The 17,934-nt window shown below is 47.1% G+C and overlaps 2 protein-coding genes across 8 annotated transcripts in view; one reads left to right on the forward strand and one right to left on the reverse strand.

The window, feature by feature from the left end:
* Window positions 1-229: 229 nt before the first annotated feature.
* Window positions 230-10,338, reverse strand: CRNKL1 (crooked neck pre-mRNA splicing factor 1). The gene is made up of 14 exons (XM_005525488.2): window positions 10,201-10,338; window positions 9,835-9,987; window positions 9,193-9,284; window positions 8,936-9,094; window positions 8,417-8,583; window positions 7,743-7,921; window positions 6,962-7,132; window positions 6,096-6,287; window positions 5,326-5,385; window positions 4,141-4,221; window positions 1,754-1,993; window positions 1,402-1,503; window positions 680-928; window positions 230-488 (listed from the first exon to the last, which is right to left on the reverse strand). Exons 1-14 carry the CDS (start codon window positions 10,246-10,248, stop codon window positions 318-320), a joined length of 2,064 nt encoding a protein of 687 aa, XP_005525545.1. The 5' UTR covers window positions 10,249-10,338; the 3' UTR covers window positions 230-317.
* CFAP61 (cilia and flagella associated protein 61) overlaps window positions 10,327-17,934 on the forward strand; it is a 92,497-nt gene continuing 84,889 nt past the window's right edge. For 4 of the 7 annotated variants that reach the window (XM_088052516.1, XM_088052522.1, XM_088052520.1 and 1 more), the window contains exons 1-6: window positions 10,920-11,059; window positions 12,352-12,507; window positions 13,163-13,313; window positions 15,402-15,478; window positions 15,918-15,985; window positions 17,009-17,150. In XM_088052516.1, the coding sequence (XP_087908642.1) occupies window positions 11,016-11,059; window positions 12,352-12,507; window positions 13,163-13,313; window positions 15,402-15,478; window positions 15,918-15,985; window positions 17,009-17,150 (638 nt within the window). In that variant the 5' untranslated portion in view covers window positions 10,920-11,015. Of the gene's footprint in view, window positions 10,475-10,792; window positions 10,860-10,919; window positions 11,060-12,097; window positions 12,194-12,351; window positions 12,508-13,162; window positions 13,314-15,401; window positions 15,479-15,917; window positions 15,986-17,008; window positions 17,151-17,934 lie in introns of those variants that run through there. The other 3 variants (XM_088052518.1, XM_088052517.1, XM_088052519.1) reach the window with 3 other exon arrangements.

Consider the following 17,934-nt stretch of genomic DNA (forward strand, 5'->3'; position numbering starts at 1 on the left):
GAATGCCCTTGAGCAGTGCTGGGATAGGCTGGGGGAGCCTTGGACGGGGCCTGTGGTAAAAGCGAACTCAGCAGCCAGTTCTCCCAGTTTTCCTGTCCCTGGTGACAGCTGCAGACCCCTGCACTGCTCCCAGGACCTCTCCTTTAGGTGATGGACACCCACAGGACTGTTAAAGGGAATCGACCCCGAGGCGGAGCTTGTCTTCCACACCAAATCCATCTCACATCAGTAATACCAAAACTCTCCAAACACATTTATTTATCACCAATGAAAATACTGTACAATGGCCCAGGAAAGGGATGGGAAAAGGCAAGGCATTAGGTCTGGCTTTCATCAATGTCCTTGTCAGGATCCACGGCTGCAGCTTCGCTCTCCTGCTGCTGCTGCTTCTTCCAGAGCTTCGCCATAGCCAGGAGTTTGAGGTTGGGCTGATTGGCAGTGTCCTCTGGGAAAATATAATCGTAGTACTCCTCCCATCCAGCATCAGACTAGAGAGAGAAACACCACAAAGCCAGTTTAATTTGCATGTCAGCTATTAGGAGGTGCTTCTAATAACAAATCAGAGAAAGAACAGAAAATTAAAGCCCGTGTTTGCCATCCCCTGCCCAGAGCTGACTCCCTCCATAAAGCACAAAGGCGCTGAGGGCTCACAGCCACCACTGCCAGCGCTTTTCCTTACCCCATCTTCGGCCTGCAGCTTTCTCCTCTTCTTTATTTTCTCAGGCATCAGTTTATCTATCCTCTCCTTAGTGGCATCGGTGCCGAACTCGTCCTCGAAGCTCCTCCAGGACTCGAGCAGCATGACCCTCTCCTCCTTCTCCTCGCAGCTGCGCATGGCCTTGTTGGCCTCCTCGTAGACCTGGCGGCAGCGCGGCAGCCGCTCCTCGCGCCCCGCCGACAGCTCGAACTGCGCCAGGCTGATCCACACCTGCGGGCACAGCGCAGCTCCAGCCTCTGCTCCGCGCCACCACCGCCAGGGCAGAGGCTGCAAACGACACGGCAGCAGAAGAAGGGCAAACGCCAACGCCAGCAGGCGCCCAGAAAATCCGCTTGTTCCTCGGGAGTGAGATCTCCCCGCTTCAGCGGGACGCGACATCCACGTGAGGCACGTGGATCGAGCCATGAGAAATCTGTGAGTTTACTTTAGCTAGAAAATCACAGTTTTCCTTGCAATGTTTCAGCAACCAAGATCCCAAAGCTGCTCAGCAAGGAGAGCTGCTCGGAACAGCCTCTCTCACCCGAGACAGGCCTGTTGTTGTCCAGAACTCAGGAACTTCCCTCCCCTCTTCAGAGCACAGGCACAGGCCTGACCCTGAGCTGGGCTGGGCCAAGGCAGCCCAGGCTTCCCCTGCCCCGGGCCAGGCTCAGGCCCAGCTCTGTGTCCTGGGTGCCCACACACACCTTGACGTGCTGTGTGCGCTGCAGCAACCGCCGGTAAAGGTTCCTGGTCTTCTCGTACTCCTCTTGCTCAATCTCAAAGTCAATGTAGGATTTCCAAAGCACCTGCAACAGAGAAGCCCCTCACCATGTTCATTCTGAGCACGCTGGGAGGGGAAGAGAACGGATAAAGGTGGAATTTCCCTGAGAAAAGGTTCAGGGATCAGGGTGCTCACTGGTGGCACAGGCACTAGGGCTGAGCGGCACCAAACGTGGTGCCCATCAAGCATTCGGCTTCCACCTCCCGTTTCATCTGGTGGATTATTCCCTGTTCAGCAGGCACACACATCCCTCAAGGCAGTCCCCTCCCGCTCACCTCCGGCATGTCCAGCCGGGGCTGGCCGATAGCCAGCTCGTAGATGGCCCGGGCGCGGTCGATGTCCCCGAGGATGGTCTCCAGCTCAGCAAACTTGATCCAGGACGTGCAGTTTTCCGGTGCAAACTCCAGGAATTTCTCATACAGCTTCCGGCAACGGTCAAACTCACGCAGCTGTAACTCCAGCTCAATGTAACCTTTAAACAGTTTGTTTTTTGGACATTTACCTATGGACGTCCCCTGTTACGCAAAAAACAAACAAACAAACAAACCCTTAACGATCTTGCAGTAAAAATAAAACCCCCACTCGATTTTCTAAGTGTTTGAACTACAACTCATTGTTTTGCACTGTTGATTCAGCTTGTTCAGGGCCAGTAGCAAATTCAACCCGTGTTTGCAGAACAAATGTGCATCTGTAAACACCGAGAGCCCGGGAAGCAGAAACATCTGTCACTTGTCATTGTTTTACAGGACGTGGGCTCCCCACGGAGTGGGAATGGAACCCACCCTGGTTCATCAGCTGAGCACCTGAAGGAAGCACAGTGCTACTCTGTACCAGCCTGCCAGGTAAGCAGCTCCCAAGCATCCCATAAAACAAATGATAACAGACAAACAAACAAACAAACAAACAAACAAACTGTGGCCCCACACTGCTCCTCCTGGCACAGAGAACGGCTGCCCACCCCGGCCTGTTGGCTGCCAGCAATGGACAGGTGGAGAATAATGTCTTTACAAAGAATTTTCTTTCTGATGTACCTCAGTCTCTGAAGAAAACTGTCTGTCCTGAGCCAAGCTGTGAGAGGCAAATGAGAGAATCTGGATTCTCAATTTGGGAATCTCTTACAGCAAGAGTTCAGAATGGGCATACCTGAGACAGGCTGTAGTGAACTTGGCCTTGGAGTCACTTCTAGAGACAAGTATTGTTTATTAAGCAATGTGGTTTTTGCTCCCTCAAGACAGTGTGAGGTAATTTGTGATGGAATTCCCTTACCACAGTTCTCCTGCACATTGTTCCTACGTGTTTAACACCTTGGAATTTATTAAAAATGCAGGAAACCACTACTTGGGACTATCAGTTTGGTCACTGTTATGGCCCTCCAGCTCTACAGATGCCACTGGTATTTCAGAATATGCTCAGTTCTTCTCCATGTGCCCTCCATCACTGTTTGAGTGGAAACCCCATCAGCTTGCTCTTCGAAGTCAAATCACCTCAACTGCTACCGACATTGGCTTTCTCTCAAAATGCCTGATGCTATCCTTAGCTTACTAAGAATACAAGACAGGAAAGGAAAAGGAAAAGGGAAAAAGGAAAAGGGAAAAAGGAAAAGGGAAAAAGGAAAAGGGAAAAAGGAAGAGGGGAAAAAGGAAGAGGGGAAAAAGGAAGAGGGAAAAAGGAAGAGGGAAAAAGGAAGAGGGAAAAAGGAAGAGGGAAAAAGGAAGAGGGAAAAAGGAAGAGGGAAAAAGGAAGAGGGAAAAAGGAAGAGGGAAAAAGGAAGAGGGAAAAAGGAAGAGGGAAAAAGGAAGAGGGAAAAAGGAAAAGGGAAAAAGGAAGAGGGGAAAAAGGAAGAGGGAAAAAGGAAGAGGGAAAAAGGAAGAGGGAAAAAGGAAGAGGGAAAAAGGAAGAGGGAAAAAGGAAGAGGGAAAAAGGAAGAGGGAAAAAGGAAGAGGGAAAAAGGAAGAGGGAAAAAGGAAGAGGGAAAAAGGAAGAGGGAAAAAGGAAGAGGGAAAAAGGAAGAGGGAAAAAGGAAGAGGGAAAAAGGAAGAGGGAAAAAGGAAGAGGGAAAAAGGAAGAGGGAAAAAGGAAAAAGGAAAAAGGGAAAAAGGGAAAGGGAAAAGGGCAAAAGGAAAAGGAGTTTTCAATTTCAACAGATACCATTTCTTGCTGCCCCATCACACCCTGCTGTCCTTGATGTGCTGACATTCACAGAGTGAACCTGCCAGCTCCTGAGCGTGCCTGAAGTCCCTGTGATTGCTTCTGTCAGCAGCTGGGACTGGCACACAGTTTGGAAGGTCCTAACTTCCTCGACTCAGACCTCCCATTCATCTACAATGCTTTTTAAAACGCTATTGCTAGAACAAGTATCAGTGGAAGCCAGCAGCAGCAGCAGCAGCAGCAGCAGAGAACTTGTACAGCACTGAGCTGATGTGGGTGCTCCGCATTCACAGGAGTGCTTTGTCATTTCTGCCTGGGGCTAATTCATCAGAACAAGCTACATCTCCTTTTAAATCATACATGACTGTAAATGCTAGCCCCTGCAGACTTCTCAGATGCTTTATTTTAACTGGATTAAACCACCAATTCAAAAAGGACAATTTAAGATCTCCTAATGCCATTCCTGTGTTACTGTTTGCCAGTGAAGTCAATTATGGCTCTGACAAAAGCTTACCAAAGCCCTTCTGGCAAGGGGGAGGTTTTTCTGGCGAATTTCAAACTGTGCATACAGCAGCCACATTTTGGCAAATGTAAACTGGAAGAAAAAGAAGAAAGTGCTATTTAGGTTGGAAAGTCAGTAGATGATACTATATACATTGATTAAAAAAGATAAGCATTCTGTCTATACAAGATGTGACTACTACTGCAGGTGATCTCATTTGATCTCAGCGTTTTCCTACTGAAAGGTTTAGAATTCAACCTAAAACAACCTCTATGACGAGACAATATATTGGGGTGAAAAGAAAAATGGCCAGGACAGAAGTCCTCTAAACTGGAGGAAACAATTTTTATCCAATCATCAACTGGCAAAACATCAGCTATTTGTGAATAAATGAGTATCTAATTAGCTCTTAATAATGAGACGTTAATCTGACACTCAGATGACACAATAAATGACAAACTAGGAAAAGAACGCGAACAAGGATTTTGACACTCCAAGGCAATGCAGTTGTAAGGGTTTGGCCACACAGATATTTTAGTCAAAGATCGCAAGCCAAAAATAAACCCACAAAATCCCAATCAATCAGCCTTGAAGACCGACTGCAACGGGGAAGACAGACCTGAAAGCTGTTTTGTCAAACGCAGCTGCCTCAGGGGTGACCATGGAGGCCCCACTGGATGCTATAAAAGGTGTTAACCCAGTCAAGCAGAGCCTCAGGTGCCCTAGAGAGACTGCAAGAGACTGGGCTGTGAGCAGCTGCTCAGCATCCTGCCTGAGGAGGAATGCATGCAAGCAAGCAAAAGCTAAGTGGTCTTCCCTATTTTCTGACTACATGTAACTTCATCTTCTTACAGTCTACTTAGCAACTACTTTGTAATTTGAAAATACTGGAAAAACTCTTGTGTCTCCTGTGTACGAGGAAATCCTGACACCAGTGCTTGCCCTGCGGTTTCCCTCTGTGATACAAATGACAGACATCCTGCACTCCAGCTTGAAAACTTCCCCATCCATTTTGGAAGGTGGATGTTTCGAGAAACTGGAAGGGATGGTTGAAGTTTTAAGCAAAGCCTTCATGAACCTGCTAGCAGCTGTCTGGAGCTGCTGACACCCCTGAATGTTGGGGGAAAAGAGAACTAAAGGATCCTATCTAAGGCATTTAAACCCAAAACTCAAGCCAAACTGCTGAAGGAGCCATACCTTCTTGTGGGGCAGGAGCTCAAGGCATGCCTGGTACACCTGTCTGGTTCGCTCTGCATCCTGTAAGGACAGGCAGCGTTAAACACTTTGTTTACCGCTGAGATTCTGCTGAATTTGAACCCTGAAATGACTGCAAAACAGTATCTAAGTCAAGCTGGTTACAATCAGGAATGCTTATCTACTTCGTGTGCACAATTCATAGGTGATGGGTTCTGAATCAGCAAGACTCACCTTTTCAAAGCAAGGTTTAGTGCTAGGAAGCCGACAACAGAACAAGGAGTGTCCCGGGCGTGGGAGGAAAAACCTCTCTTTTCCTTTAACAGACACCAAACAGGTGCTCTGTGCTCAGAGCAGCTCTGGTGTTCCACGACTGGAAACAGAATAAATACTTGCACAGCCTCAAAGGCCACTACAGCAACAAGGTGGCTGCTTCACCAACAGTTTCTGGTAGATATAAAACTATTTCACAAGTTCAGGTAACAGTCTGCCACGGGCAGTTCAGCCGGGGCCACCAGAAATACCCACTCCTGCTTCTGCTATCAGTGCGTTTCTGAATGAATTGGGGTAAAATCAGTTTGGCTTTTTCCCTCCCTTACGCAGAGGAGGGAAAACCCAGAAGAATAAAAATTCTCTACATTTAAATAGCAAATCCTGCAGCACGTTACACAAAACTAGCAACACCACGAATACTCAGTTCTCGCTTTTCCTACTGAAATATCAGCAGCTATTTCCTATCCGGAAAGGGAAACGCCCAAATTGTCACCACTTGCCTTTGCCTCCAGCTCCTCATAGAGTGCATAGTTAATCCAGAGGTAGATGTACCTCTTCCAGTGGCGCTTCTCCTGGATGGGGGGCACGTTGGCGATGGCTCTCTCGTACACCTCCCGCACGGTCTCGGCGTCAGTGTCGCTCTCCACCAGCCGCAGATAGTCGAACCACGCGTCGTAGTTGTGGGGGTTTGCCTTCCAGAGACAGGGGAGTGGGGCAACAGCAAACAAACTGCAGTCACTAAAACCAACACAGCCTCATCCTTTACCTGGTCAGAATATTTCCCCTTTCAAATAGATCACTGGAACATTAACAGAAACTGTCAGTCTTGGGGACGCTTCAGGCAGAGCTTTCGGGTTATAAGTGACTTTGCTCTAAATTTTATTGTTTTTATTTTGCCCTCAGCATTGTCTCAATGAAGGCAATCCAAGTAAAGTGTGAGAAGGGACGAGGAACGGTGAAATGTGCAGTGTGGCACAACAGCAGACAGGTGTGGCACAGCTGTTTTCTCACAAAAAGGTATTTATGCACAGGTGAGGTACCCTGCAACAGCTATTCCCTAACTACAGTAGTAACTACAAGCTAAACTGCATTACCCCTAAGGGTACCAAGCTTTGTGTTCAATCCAAAACCCTCGCCTGCACAATCTAATTAGAAAGCAGAAACAACAAAAGTGGTGAATGCGGGTATCGTTCTCTCCCCCAGGGATGGAACTCTGGCTCTAAAATGAACATTGCCTTGGGTGTGTTTTTGGACTGACTCAAGGGTAATGTGAAACTCACCAGCCCTGACTGTCACAAAAATACTCGTGTCCCTTACGCACCAGCTGGCTGTACAAGGGAGCCTGGAGGGTCCCTGTCCCACGTACCTTCACCTCCTCCTCGTACTGGAATCTCCTCTTGCTGACAATGATGTCCTCGATTCCTCTCCTGTCTCCAAACTTCTTCTCAAAGATGGTGTAATTCTTGAAGAGATTCTGGGCATCCTGCTTTGGAATTCTGTCCAAGGCGTATTTGTAGATAACCCTCACTCTTTCAAACTGAAAACATTAAATATAATTTGACAAATATTTACAAAGCAGTTTCTGTCCTCCCCCATAGTTTTTCAATGAGCTTTTGGCAATATTTAATAGAATACAGAACTGTGGAGCATCCCAATGTAAGTGATTGTTTTAGAACAGGACTAACGCAGATCTCCCTGAAGAGTAAACTTCTCAGGGGGGGAAAAATAAACCCGAAAACGTCAGTCCCCATCATCTCTTATTCATTTACAGGTTTAGAATATTTAAACCAATTTAAGAGGTCTTCAATTTCCTAACAGCCTGGGAACCTCAGAGAGCGTGAAAAACATCTGGACCCATCCAGTTTTCTATCATGCAGGCCTAAAACCTCTCAGAATCTCTCCAGTCTGAGGATACAGGTTTGAGCCAATGCTGCTGGTCTTGGGCTGGGCAGATCTCCCTTAGAGCAGGTTTTGTTGATGTCACCAAAAGACAACTAGAGGCGAGCAAAAAACCGTCTCTCTAACTCAGACTACAATCACAAGGCACTGGGAAGAAGGAGTGCTGCAGCAAATGTTAAATGCCTTAAGTTTTGATATTGAAGGAGGAACACTGGCATGACTCAGACGTGTTATCAAGAAGACCTTACCTCTTTCTGGTTCTCCTCAAACTTGGCGAAAGCCACGTACAAGTGCTCATCCATGTGCTCCTCCCCGAAGAACTCCACCGCCCGCTCGTACACCTTCCTGGCGTGGGCAAAGTAGCTGTGCTTCTCCTCGAAGCGAGCGTACTTGATCCAGTTCTTCACCTCGGGGTGAACGAGCACGAGTACAGCTCTTGTTAAAGAAACAGCCCTGGCTGAGTGGCACATCCCCGGCTCTGCTCCTCCCAGGGGCTACCGGCTCAAGCACTGCACCACACAGCTCCCAGGATGGCACACAATAAATGCAGCTGGGAAGAAGACGCCCACAGGTCCAAGCATGCAAAGGCTCTGTGCCCTACTGAGAACTTAAAAAGGGGTAAGGGGCAGGGAAAATCTGAGGAGAAACCTGAAATAAACGATGGCTACAAAAGAGCTGGGTGCATGAGTGGTGCAGGTAAACACATGCTGTTGTGGCAGGACCTACAGCCACTGCACTCAGTCTGGAGGCTTTCTCTAAACATGCTTTTAACACCTCCTGCTGGCTCCCAGAGTGGTGGCTCATTCCCAGCACACCGCAGTGAAAAGGCAGAGGGACGCTGCTGGACACCGAATACTTGGGAAGGAAATAAAGAACGGAGACCTTAACCCAGGCAGGAATCACGAGGCTCTGAAAAGGATATATCTCTCGTAAATGCTTCGTGCTCTGTCCACCTCCTTGTATCTCAGCTCAAAGTTAATGTAGGAATGCCAGGCTTGCTCCTCTGGCTGCCACTCCATCCACCGCTCAAACACCTGGCGTGACCCAGCAACGTTCCCCAGCATCTCCTCCATGTACGTGTACTTGTACCTGGGGAAAGGACACGGAGCTTCTGCAGTCACGTGTGAGCACGTCCCCTCAGGGATGCCTGGAGTGCCTCCTAAGAGCAGCCCTGAGCTTCCCCCACCTATTTCCTCCCACCCCAGAAATGCAATGTAGGCACAGCAGTGGCTGGTGGCATCCAGGCACACAAACATCCTTCTCCCCCAAGGCTCTTGCCACTTAAAATTTCAAAACCTTTCCAAAACTTCAGCCTTCCTCCTTTTTTTTCAGACTAGCCCGGAGACTTGGAGAAACAGGACAATCTGCATAACCCCAGGACAGCCAAATGCTGTGGGGTTTTTTTGGGGCTAAAGGGGATCTCGCTGCTCTGCCACCGCACCAGAACTGGTTCACCCTGGGCAGGGTGGTGATGGCCCGGTCCCAGATGTTCCGGGCGTGGTTGACCTGGCGGTTCTTCATCTCCATCTCGGCATATTTCAGCCAGAGGGTGACGTTCCTGTAGTCCACGTCCAGGGCACGCTCGTAAATGGAACGGGCTCTGGAAAACACAAGTACAGGGCAGGTAAAATGTGCCTCCCAGACTTTGGTGTGTCTAAAAAGGCTCGTAAGGGATGCCTGCAGCAGCATCATCGTTACCTCTGGATTTCCTTCAAGCTTTCCTCCCATTGTGCGTACTTTATCCAGTTACTGATAACAGTCCTGTTCTTTCTTATGTTATCTTCAAAAGTCTGAGGAGAAAATGACATCTGTAAGTCAGAAATCCTTCTGCAGACCATTCACATCAAAAATGGCTTATGGGGTATTATTATAACCATTAGCAATATGCTTGCTTTCCTTAGGCATTTTCAAAGCAAAAAGTCAAGCAAAACCATGGGTAAAACCTGTACAAGCAAAGCAGTTAATTTAAAAGAAGATTTATAACTCAGCATTACTGTAAAGTTTTTGGGTTTTTTTCTGTTATGTGTTCTTTTATAGTGGCTGGCTAGATACTGGTGGTAATGAAGAAAATACCTATTAATTGTGTAAATAATTACCCTTTCAGTGTTCTGAACATGGGCACAGGGGAGATGTTGCTTGCTACCAGATTTTGTCAAGCAATAAATCTGTAAATTACAGCTTCTGCAAAAGGATAGCATAAAAAAGGAGTTTTAAAGAATTGGTGTCCACCTGGGAAATCCACGAGGAATACGGACTACATCTTTAGTTTAGTTAAAACCACTGCAATTTTAATGCTTTTTTGCGAGCGTCGAGATTAAACCTGGCTTCTTTTCACCGTACCTTCCTCTTCCGGAGCTTATAGTCGTTTAGCTCTTCCACATCTGTGATCTTCTGCTGCGGAGGCGGTGGGAGAAGCTCGAGCTCCCTCTCCTTTGCCTCTCGCAGAAGCTGCTCCGCTGTGATTTGAACTTCGGCGGGTGCTTTGTTTTTCACCTGCAAGGCAAACGCAAGGCGGGCTCGGCTCGCGTTTCCCACCGCAGCACCGCCACGGCCACGCTCCTCCGGCGCCCCGCTACGCGCGGAGCCCGCCGGGACCCGCCGGCCCGGGCCGAGTGGGGACCGAGGGGTCCCGGAGGGGTCCCGGGGGGGTTCCGGGGGATTCCCGAGGGGGTCCCGGGGGTCCCCGCCGCCCTCCGCGCCACCCACCTTCGCCACTTTGGGGATGCGCTGCTTCCCGGCCGCCGTAGACGCCATCTTGCCGCCGCTGTGTGCGCGGGCCCCGCCCCGGCACCCCTGACCTCACGCAGCCCCGCCCCAGCGCCGTTGCCGCGGTAACGGCGACGCGTCCCCGGCGGGCGGCGGGACAGTCCGTTCCGTTCGTGGCACCCTCTGATCGGTCTGTCTCGTCCGCGGGCTCATCTGTCCCGTCCGTCCCGCCCTTGGGACGCTCCGTGGCCGCTCCGCGCCGGGAACAGGGCAGGTGAGAGCGCGGCGCTGTGCCGCGGGGCGCCCCCTGGCGGCTCGGCGGAGTGGCTCTGTCCGCGTGCGTGGGCGTGGCCCGCGGGCCTGAGGGGGTCGCTCGCCCCCCGGGTCCGTGAGGCCGCTGCGGATGTGCCCATGGACAGCGCGGGTGTCCAGCCCCGGTGTCCACGCCCGGTGTCCAGCCCCGGTGTCCACCCCCGGTGCCCAGCCCCGGGTTCAGCTCCCGTGTCCAGCCCCGCCCCACCCCGCGGCCCCGCCCACCCTTGGCCCCGCCCTAGGCCCCGCCCTCCCGAGCCCCCGGGGGTGCCCGTCCGTCGCCGCCCTCAGCCGCCTCCTGCCGCTCCCCTCAGCCGCCTCCTGCCGCTCCCCGCAGCTTTCCCGAGGTATGTTCGCGTCTGGTTTCTTTTGGGCCACAAGCACCAAAAAGCCCCGCGTGGAAGCTCGCTTGTGCTCCAGGAGTGTTTGTGTGAGGAGGCGGGAGGGAACGCCTCTCTCCGCTTCTTCTGCGGGCGTCTCTGGGATGCTGCTCCGTGGGATGAATGCAAGAGTTGCTGCACGAGCAGCGAGTTTCCTTACGAAAATTGTACGTTTTTACTGTGTAAATGCTTTTTTAGCTCCCTGCGAGAGCGTTTAAGGGAGCTGGTGGAGATGGATGTGTATGCTTTTACCTTTGAGTTAAAACAAATGACTGTGAAAATGTTACAAATGGTTTTCCTCAGCTGAAGTCATCGTAGTGCCAAGCCTCAGCTGATGCATGGCCCTTTAAAGTTCGCGTTAGTTTTCCTTTTTGAAGCTGACGCGTGTTTGCAGAGGATGTGTTGCTTTTGGTTAATTTCGGGCCCCGCGCTGGAGCTGCAGTGTCTGGTTTGTCTGTGAAGGATGTAAGAGTGCGTGCGGCTTTATCTGTATTTAAAAGGTGCGAAAAGTTGCGTTTCTTTTGGTTTTTAATTTGAATTGGGAAATGCGGTGCCTGACACTGAGCGTCGCATTTGGGTTTGCAGTCACTTAGAAGTGGCTGTTGTGTTTGGCAGAGTGGTGAAATTGCTCTGCTGGTCTAGGTTTGTTGGTTTAGACTATTTTTTTTTTTTTAGTTAGTACTGCTGTATTTTGTACTTCTATTGCGGGAAGCCGTTGTTGGGTCGCTTTATTTCACAGGCCTGGCTGTTGGCTGGGTCGCAGCAGTGTGCAGGACTGAGCAGGCAGCCGGCTGAAAGGTGTTGGAGCCGAGGGCATGCACAGGTGGTCCGAGTATCGGCTGCCCGAGTGTTCTGGGCAAATCAACAAGTCAGTTGTGCCTGGCACATTCTGTCAATGCGGAACCACAAAAAAAACACTTTTTTTTTTTTTTTTTTCTTCTACCTAGGAAAGCAGTAGAACTTTGAATAGCCACAGAACTTTGAATTCCTTCTGAAGTTTAAGCCCTGCTGTTGACCTCAAAAGAAATTCGAGGAGCAGTTTTGTACAAAAGACAGTTAACACACCTGAAGCTGCTGTTTAATCGGGACGTTGTTGCCCTGATTGTTTGCAGCTGAGCCTCCTGACTGCTTCCCCTGACTGCCCGCAGCTGAGCCTCCCACTGAAAGCCTTGCAGTTTGAATTTCTTGGTGACGAGCTGGTTAGCGTGCAAATGAATAAATAGGAAAGCAGCTGTAGCCTGTTAAAACTATTGATTTCCTCTGTTTCCAGACAATAGGAGTGATTGCCTGCTGCGTTTCAGGTGGGCACTGTATAGGCAGTGTGTTGTCTGGGTGTACGCAGGAATCAGGCACCAAAATCCATAGGAGCTACCCCAATTTAGAGCAGTTGTGAGAACCCCCTGATGTGAGCGTGTTGGGCAGGGGATGGCTGGAGCAGAAGTGTTTTCCTTGGTTCCAGTGCAGCCTGTGGGATGGCCACAGTAACCTCCTGGAGGGGAAATACGGAGGTGGTCACTGCTAGAAGGACTGAGTCACGCGATGTCCCAGACATTGTCACCCTCTTCAGCCCTGTCACAGAAGACCTCTTCGGAAGAATTGATGTCACTTACCTTTTGTAAGTAACGGTGTTTTAGGTTATCACCTTTCAGGCCGTCACACTTAAAATGGCAGAAAACATTCTGAGCTTTGACATGGTGTGACATAATGACTTTTTGTGCCCTTTCTAAAAAAGGAAAGAAAATTCACTTTCATGTCTGTCACGTGCACGACTGTGCAAACCTTGGTCCCCGTCATGGTGGGCAAGGTTTAATTCTATACTAGCTTCCTTTTGCTAAAGCTCAGAAGAAATGCTGTTGAATAGCACCTGATGAAACTATCAGCAGACAGGCTGTGTCACAGACAGATACTGGTGGGTCACTTAGGTTTTTTTTTCCCCCTTCATAGCAAAGATCTCAGATAACAGCTGTTTTGGGGAAAAAAAAGAGATGTGTTGAGAAACATATAGACAGAAGGGAGTGTCTTGCATCTCAAGTTTGCTAATATGGTTGAATATTTGAAAATCCACCTGAATTTTTATAGTGTTAGAACACGAATATTGTAGAAGCAACAATACCAAGTTAGCATGTGGATGATGAAGTTTTATTAAGGCCTGATCCTGGGAACTCTCTTGAATGTGACTAATTTTGCTGTTCCAGCAGGCTGAATTCACAGTCAGTCACTTTTCTGTGTGGAGTTTCTTTAACTTGTGCAAAATTAAATTGTTTTCGTAGAGGAGTATCAAATCTTGCTTTGACACTCTGCAATGAGAAGAACGAGGTTCTAGCCCATGCTGCCTTTCTGGACTATCCGAATTGGAATATCACTGATCAGGCTGAATGGGAACCATTCCTGCATGAAAACTACACTAACAATAAGTGCACTGTAAGTAAATGGTGTGATTTTAGTTGAGTTTTCATTTAAGGCTCAGGTATGGAAAATACACATGGGCATCTACAGTCTATTTCTGGTAGATTTGAGGCATTCGGGATGCAGGAGGTGTTGGATTCCTTGTGAAACCCTTGTGCTGACACGGGCATCTTATTTTGGCAGTGAGCTTGTTTGGTGCAGGTGGGGAGACTGTTGTTCTCTGCTTTGTGTGCTGGTGACTTTCACACAGGCTCCTTGGGTGAGCTTGTGAATTTCTGGTAGGATCTACGGACTTGAAACAGGCCCTTACAAGTTTAGCACTCAAATGCTCCCCCATCACCGAGCCCGCCTGGGAACTGTGTGATTGTTGAGAACATACAGAAAATGTTAAACTCCAGGCTGTCATATAGCAGCACGTGCTATAATATAAATTATATAATATAATGTTTATATAATATAAACAGTGCTGCAGTTACCTCTGGGCATTGTGTTCATCAGTGCTTCAGGGTCTTCTGTGATGTTAAGCAATGGCTTGGAGCTAAACTGACCAAAACAGCATCTGAAAATGTGTGCTCTTGGAGGAAACAGCCAAAGGGAGTGTGCAAAAAGGACCTGTGATTTCCTTGTAATGGACTTTGTTTGTCCCTTGAGTGGCACTTTGTGGGCAGGCACAGCCACTTCATTCAGGGTGCAGCTGCTCTGGGGGTTCTGCTGTGCCCTGACCTCCTTTGGGCTGTCTGGTGGCTCCGTAGGATCTGCTGCAGGGGCCTACAGAGAAAAGACAAGAAAAATAAATTACTGCTCAGAACCAGTAGTGAAAAATACCTTGAAACAGACAGGCAGCAGAGCTCTTATTTTTCTAGAATATAGTTTATTTGCTAAAGTAGGTGTAGAAGATTGAGTGTTTTGTGCTTCTGTATTGGGCAGAAGGCCTGAACGTTTTCTGGTGTATAACTTTGAGATGTCATTGGTAAACTCCAGGTTAAATCCATGCAGGTGTGCTTTCCAAAACTGAGTTCATCTGAACGTAGGATTTCTGTGAAGTCTAGTTGACCTCTCTTTTCCCTAGAGCACAGAAATAATTTCAGGGTCTGAAGTGGGAGGTGACTTGTGCAGAAAGGAATAAGTGAGGATGCTTTACTGGATTGTCTGGTTACCAGTACTATTCAGAAAGAGTTACAGTCCAAGTCTGGTTTACTTGGTGTCCTCTTGGACCTGAACCAGTAATATTTCTTTTGTTTTGTTTCTTCCTTTTGCTTCTAAAAAACAAACAGCCTGATTTTTAGGCATGTCTTTAGGTGCTTGCTACAGTAGCTTGTTGTCCTGATGCTGGTCCATGTACTGCAGCCTCTGTTGAAATTGTTCTTGCTCTTGAATTGCTGAAGTTTATTGGTGCCTCTAGCTATGGCATTTTAATTGAATAGAAACAATATATAAACAATAAATACTATTCAGAAGATCTCAGGTTTTCCATTTAAAGTATTTTTATCTACCACCAGACCTTCAGTGACCCGGCACTTCTAATAAATATGCCAGAGAATAACTGATTTAATGGCCCTTACCATTCCAGCACAGGGCTTTTCCATGTACACTGCAGATGCATAAGATAAAGCTGTCTGCTAGTCTGCCCTGTTTCTCTGTCTGGTATTTGTGTGTCTAATGATGTCATCTTAAAATTTGTAATTTTTCGTACTATCTTTAAAGAAAAACCACTTTAGGATTATGAGAAGCATGTGAGCTTTTGGTTTGAGGCTTTTTTTAAACCTAAAAAGAATGTCTTTGTCAGACACATGTTGAGTGTTTAATGTGGTTGAATGTTGTCAGTTGAGAATTAATGCTGTTCAATATGAAATGTATAGTGTATATTGCAGGCAAACAATAGTAAACTGAGTAGAAAGAAAAAACACTTCAGAAGTACAAAATGATATAAAGCACTTTAGTCACTTAACTTTACCCACACGTGCTTTGAGGTCACTTATGTATATTTTGTTGTTCCTTGAGTGCAGATCATGTATGTTGGAAATGCATATGCGTACTAATACTTAGGCTGATGGAATAAACATGAGCTGCATGGTGTATAGACTTTCACTGCTTGTTTTGTAGCCTTTGAACACTCTCTTTGTGCATCTCTTTGTGGCAAAGGAAGAATATGCAGCTGGATGTTCCCAAGAAATTGTTAGGTGAGTTCCTCTGCAGCCTTGGCTAGTGAAGCGTGTGCCCTCTCCTGCTGTCAAGTCACGTTTGTCAAGGCATCTCATCCAGATGCCGTGTCAGAGATCTGCCAGCAGAGGCCTGCTATCTTAAATATCTCACCACTGGGAAACTGCTATAAACAAGAGGGTGTTTGAAATGTAAACATTGGGAAATATGAAATAAACGAGGTAGGAAAAAACAGTCAAAGCAACAAAAAAATTTACCCAGATGAATTTCACATGATACTGTTTATCACAGATGTTTTAATTGTTGAGCCATTTGGAATACCAAAGGAGGTTAAAGACACTGGAGAAAAAAAAAGGTATATATTAAAAAAACTAGCTTCTGTCTGTCATTGATGGGTCAATGTTTGTTATAATGTGTGATATTATATATACATATGTAGTATGTTTGTTATTTGTCCAGGAGAGCTTTCATCTTACTACCAGAACTGCAGTTTATACTTCTCTTTATACCATCTGAGGAGAGGTTAGGTAAGAGTTTAATACTGTTTTATTCTTGAAGTGAGAGCAATTGCAAACCTAATAAATAAGCGCTATGAGATTGTTGTGGTGTTCTTTTTTAAATACTGAGAACAGTTATCCGTTTGTAGACATGTGGAAAACGATCTAAAAGTATCTTCTTTCGAAGATCCCATGTGCAAGAGGTACCTGTGGTTCCATGCTCACTCCAGCAGCCATTCAGCAGTCTGTCCATTCCCTGCAATCTTTAAATTTGCCAGAAACAGGACATCAAAAAAACCAGTAAAGATCTCAAAAATCAATCCCTACAAGTTTGTGAAGATTTCTGGTTGAATAGAGCCAAGATATTTGAAATTTAGCACTTTATCTTACATAGTCAAGCCAGTACAGATTGGAAGAGGACTCCTTGGTGAGACTCAAAGGGGCTGCTGGAGAGATGGAAGGAAACTCGGATTATTTCTTTTAGAACAGAGGTACAAAGGTAGAGAATATACATATTAATCAGAGAACAGCACCAGACTTGGAATTTTGGTCCTGAATTCAGACTAATAAACCAAGCATGCGCTTAACTGAGCTGAGAAAGGAGCTGGAACTCTTTTGATAAGCCAGCTTCTAGACACGTTGGTTCCAAGTCACACTGAAAGACTATAGTGATGTGTCAACTACAGAAAACAGGGCTTGAATGAAGGGTTTTGTCAAATACATCCTGGCAACCAACATCAGCTTTCCTTGAACATTGTGAGCGCTGACAGAGGTTCTTCAGAGTCATAGAGAATTGTCTGTGTTATTTTTATAGGGATTGGATTCTACCGATTTCTGATTGCTTTGAGGCTTATTCAGATTTGGAATGCCAGATTAATTAGATTACTTTGGTGAGGATTCTCACGTGTTTATACTGCTGTCATTTCAGCCTCATTGCCTAACTTAAAAGATTTGGAGCGTTTTGTGGTTTAAGTGTGAAACTCCATTTTCCTCAGACAGTTTTGCTGCTAATTTAAAGCTTGCATAATGAAGATTCTCTGTTTCCCCTGACAGGTTTTAGTCATTCAGAGCTGGCCATGGGGAACGTATTTGAAAGGATGATGCCTGCTCCCAGCTCACGCATGGAGAGAGGTTTCACCTTGCTGGCGTGCCCCAGGCATCGGTGTCACCCCCAGCTGTATGTGCGCCAAGCAAGGTAATGCAGCTCCTCGCTTCTGCTAATAGCACATCTGCCTGGGGGAAACTGCAGCATTTCCCTTCTTTGGTTTGCAGCATCAGGAGCTTAGCTTGACCGCTCTGACTTTCTGTGCTAACCAAACTAGGTAGTTCTGGGATTGTGCTGATTTTGTTCTATTTCATCACTAGATGAAATATTTTTTTGAACGCTATTTAGCTTATGCAGGAAGACTGTTTTCTGTCAGTGATGTTTATTCTGTGGTCTGCTGGCTGAATTAGACCACTGCATATTTTAGGGAGTGCATGTGATTTCCAGGTTTCTTGTAGCCTCTTCCAACATGTTTTTAGTTTTCTCAGTTTCTCATGCTGAGCAGTCAAGCAAAGCTTGAATAGGAAGGCCTGATACCTAAAGGAAGTAAATAAGACCAGAGAATCCCTACTTCCAGTAATCTTTCAGACATGAAAAGTAATTGTGTTCTGCGCAGTTTTTCCTGTGGAAGTTCTCTATGGATGCTAAAGGCAAGCAGGGAGCACAGTGTCTGTGGAATAGCAGGCTGCATAACTTTCTCAGACTCGCCTGGGAAAGTGGCCTGGGAAATCATAAGGAGGAATTAAAACAGTCCTCAGAGATAGAAAACAGCCTTGCAGGTGCTGATTGTCAGTTTCTTGTTTTCTTGCAAGAGAAGGTCGAGGGTGGTGTGTTAGTTCACTGACCAGAAGGGTTTTACCTTTCCAGACCTTTGCATATCGGTCTATAAAAGATGATCTGGGGTAATAAACCTCGCTCTCTCCTGTTCAACTCG

The sequence above is a fragment of the Pseudopodoces humilis genome, chromosome 3 (genome assembly GCF_049639895.1).
Source record: "Pseudopodoces humilis isolate 2021_Gansu_Grassland_sample_001 chromosome 3, ASM4963989v1, whole genome shotgun sequence".
Taxonomy (NCBI): Eukaryota; Metazoa; Chordata; class Aves; order Passeriformes; family Paridae; genus Pseudopodoces; species Pseudopodoces humilis.

Coding starts and splice junctions, on each gene's coding strand:
- CRNKL1 (XM_005525488.2), bottom strand. CDS start 10,248: ATGGCGTCTACGGCGGCCGGGAAGCAGCGCATCCCCAAAGTGGCGAAG. Junction 9,095..9,192: donor AGCTTGAAGGAAATCCAGAG/GTAACGATGATG, acceptor TGTGTTTTCCAG/AGCCCGTTCCATTTACGAGC. Junction 7,922..8,416: donor ACGAAGCATTTACGAGAGAT/ATATCCTTTTCA, acceptor CAAGAGCTGTAC/TCGTGCTCGTTCACCCCGAG.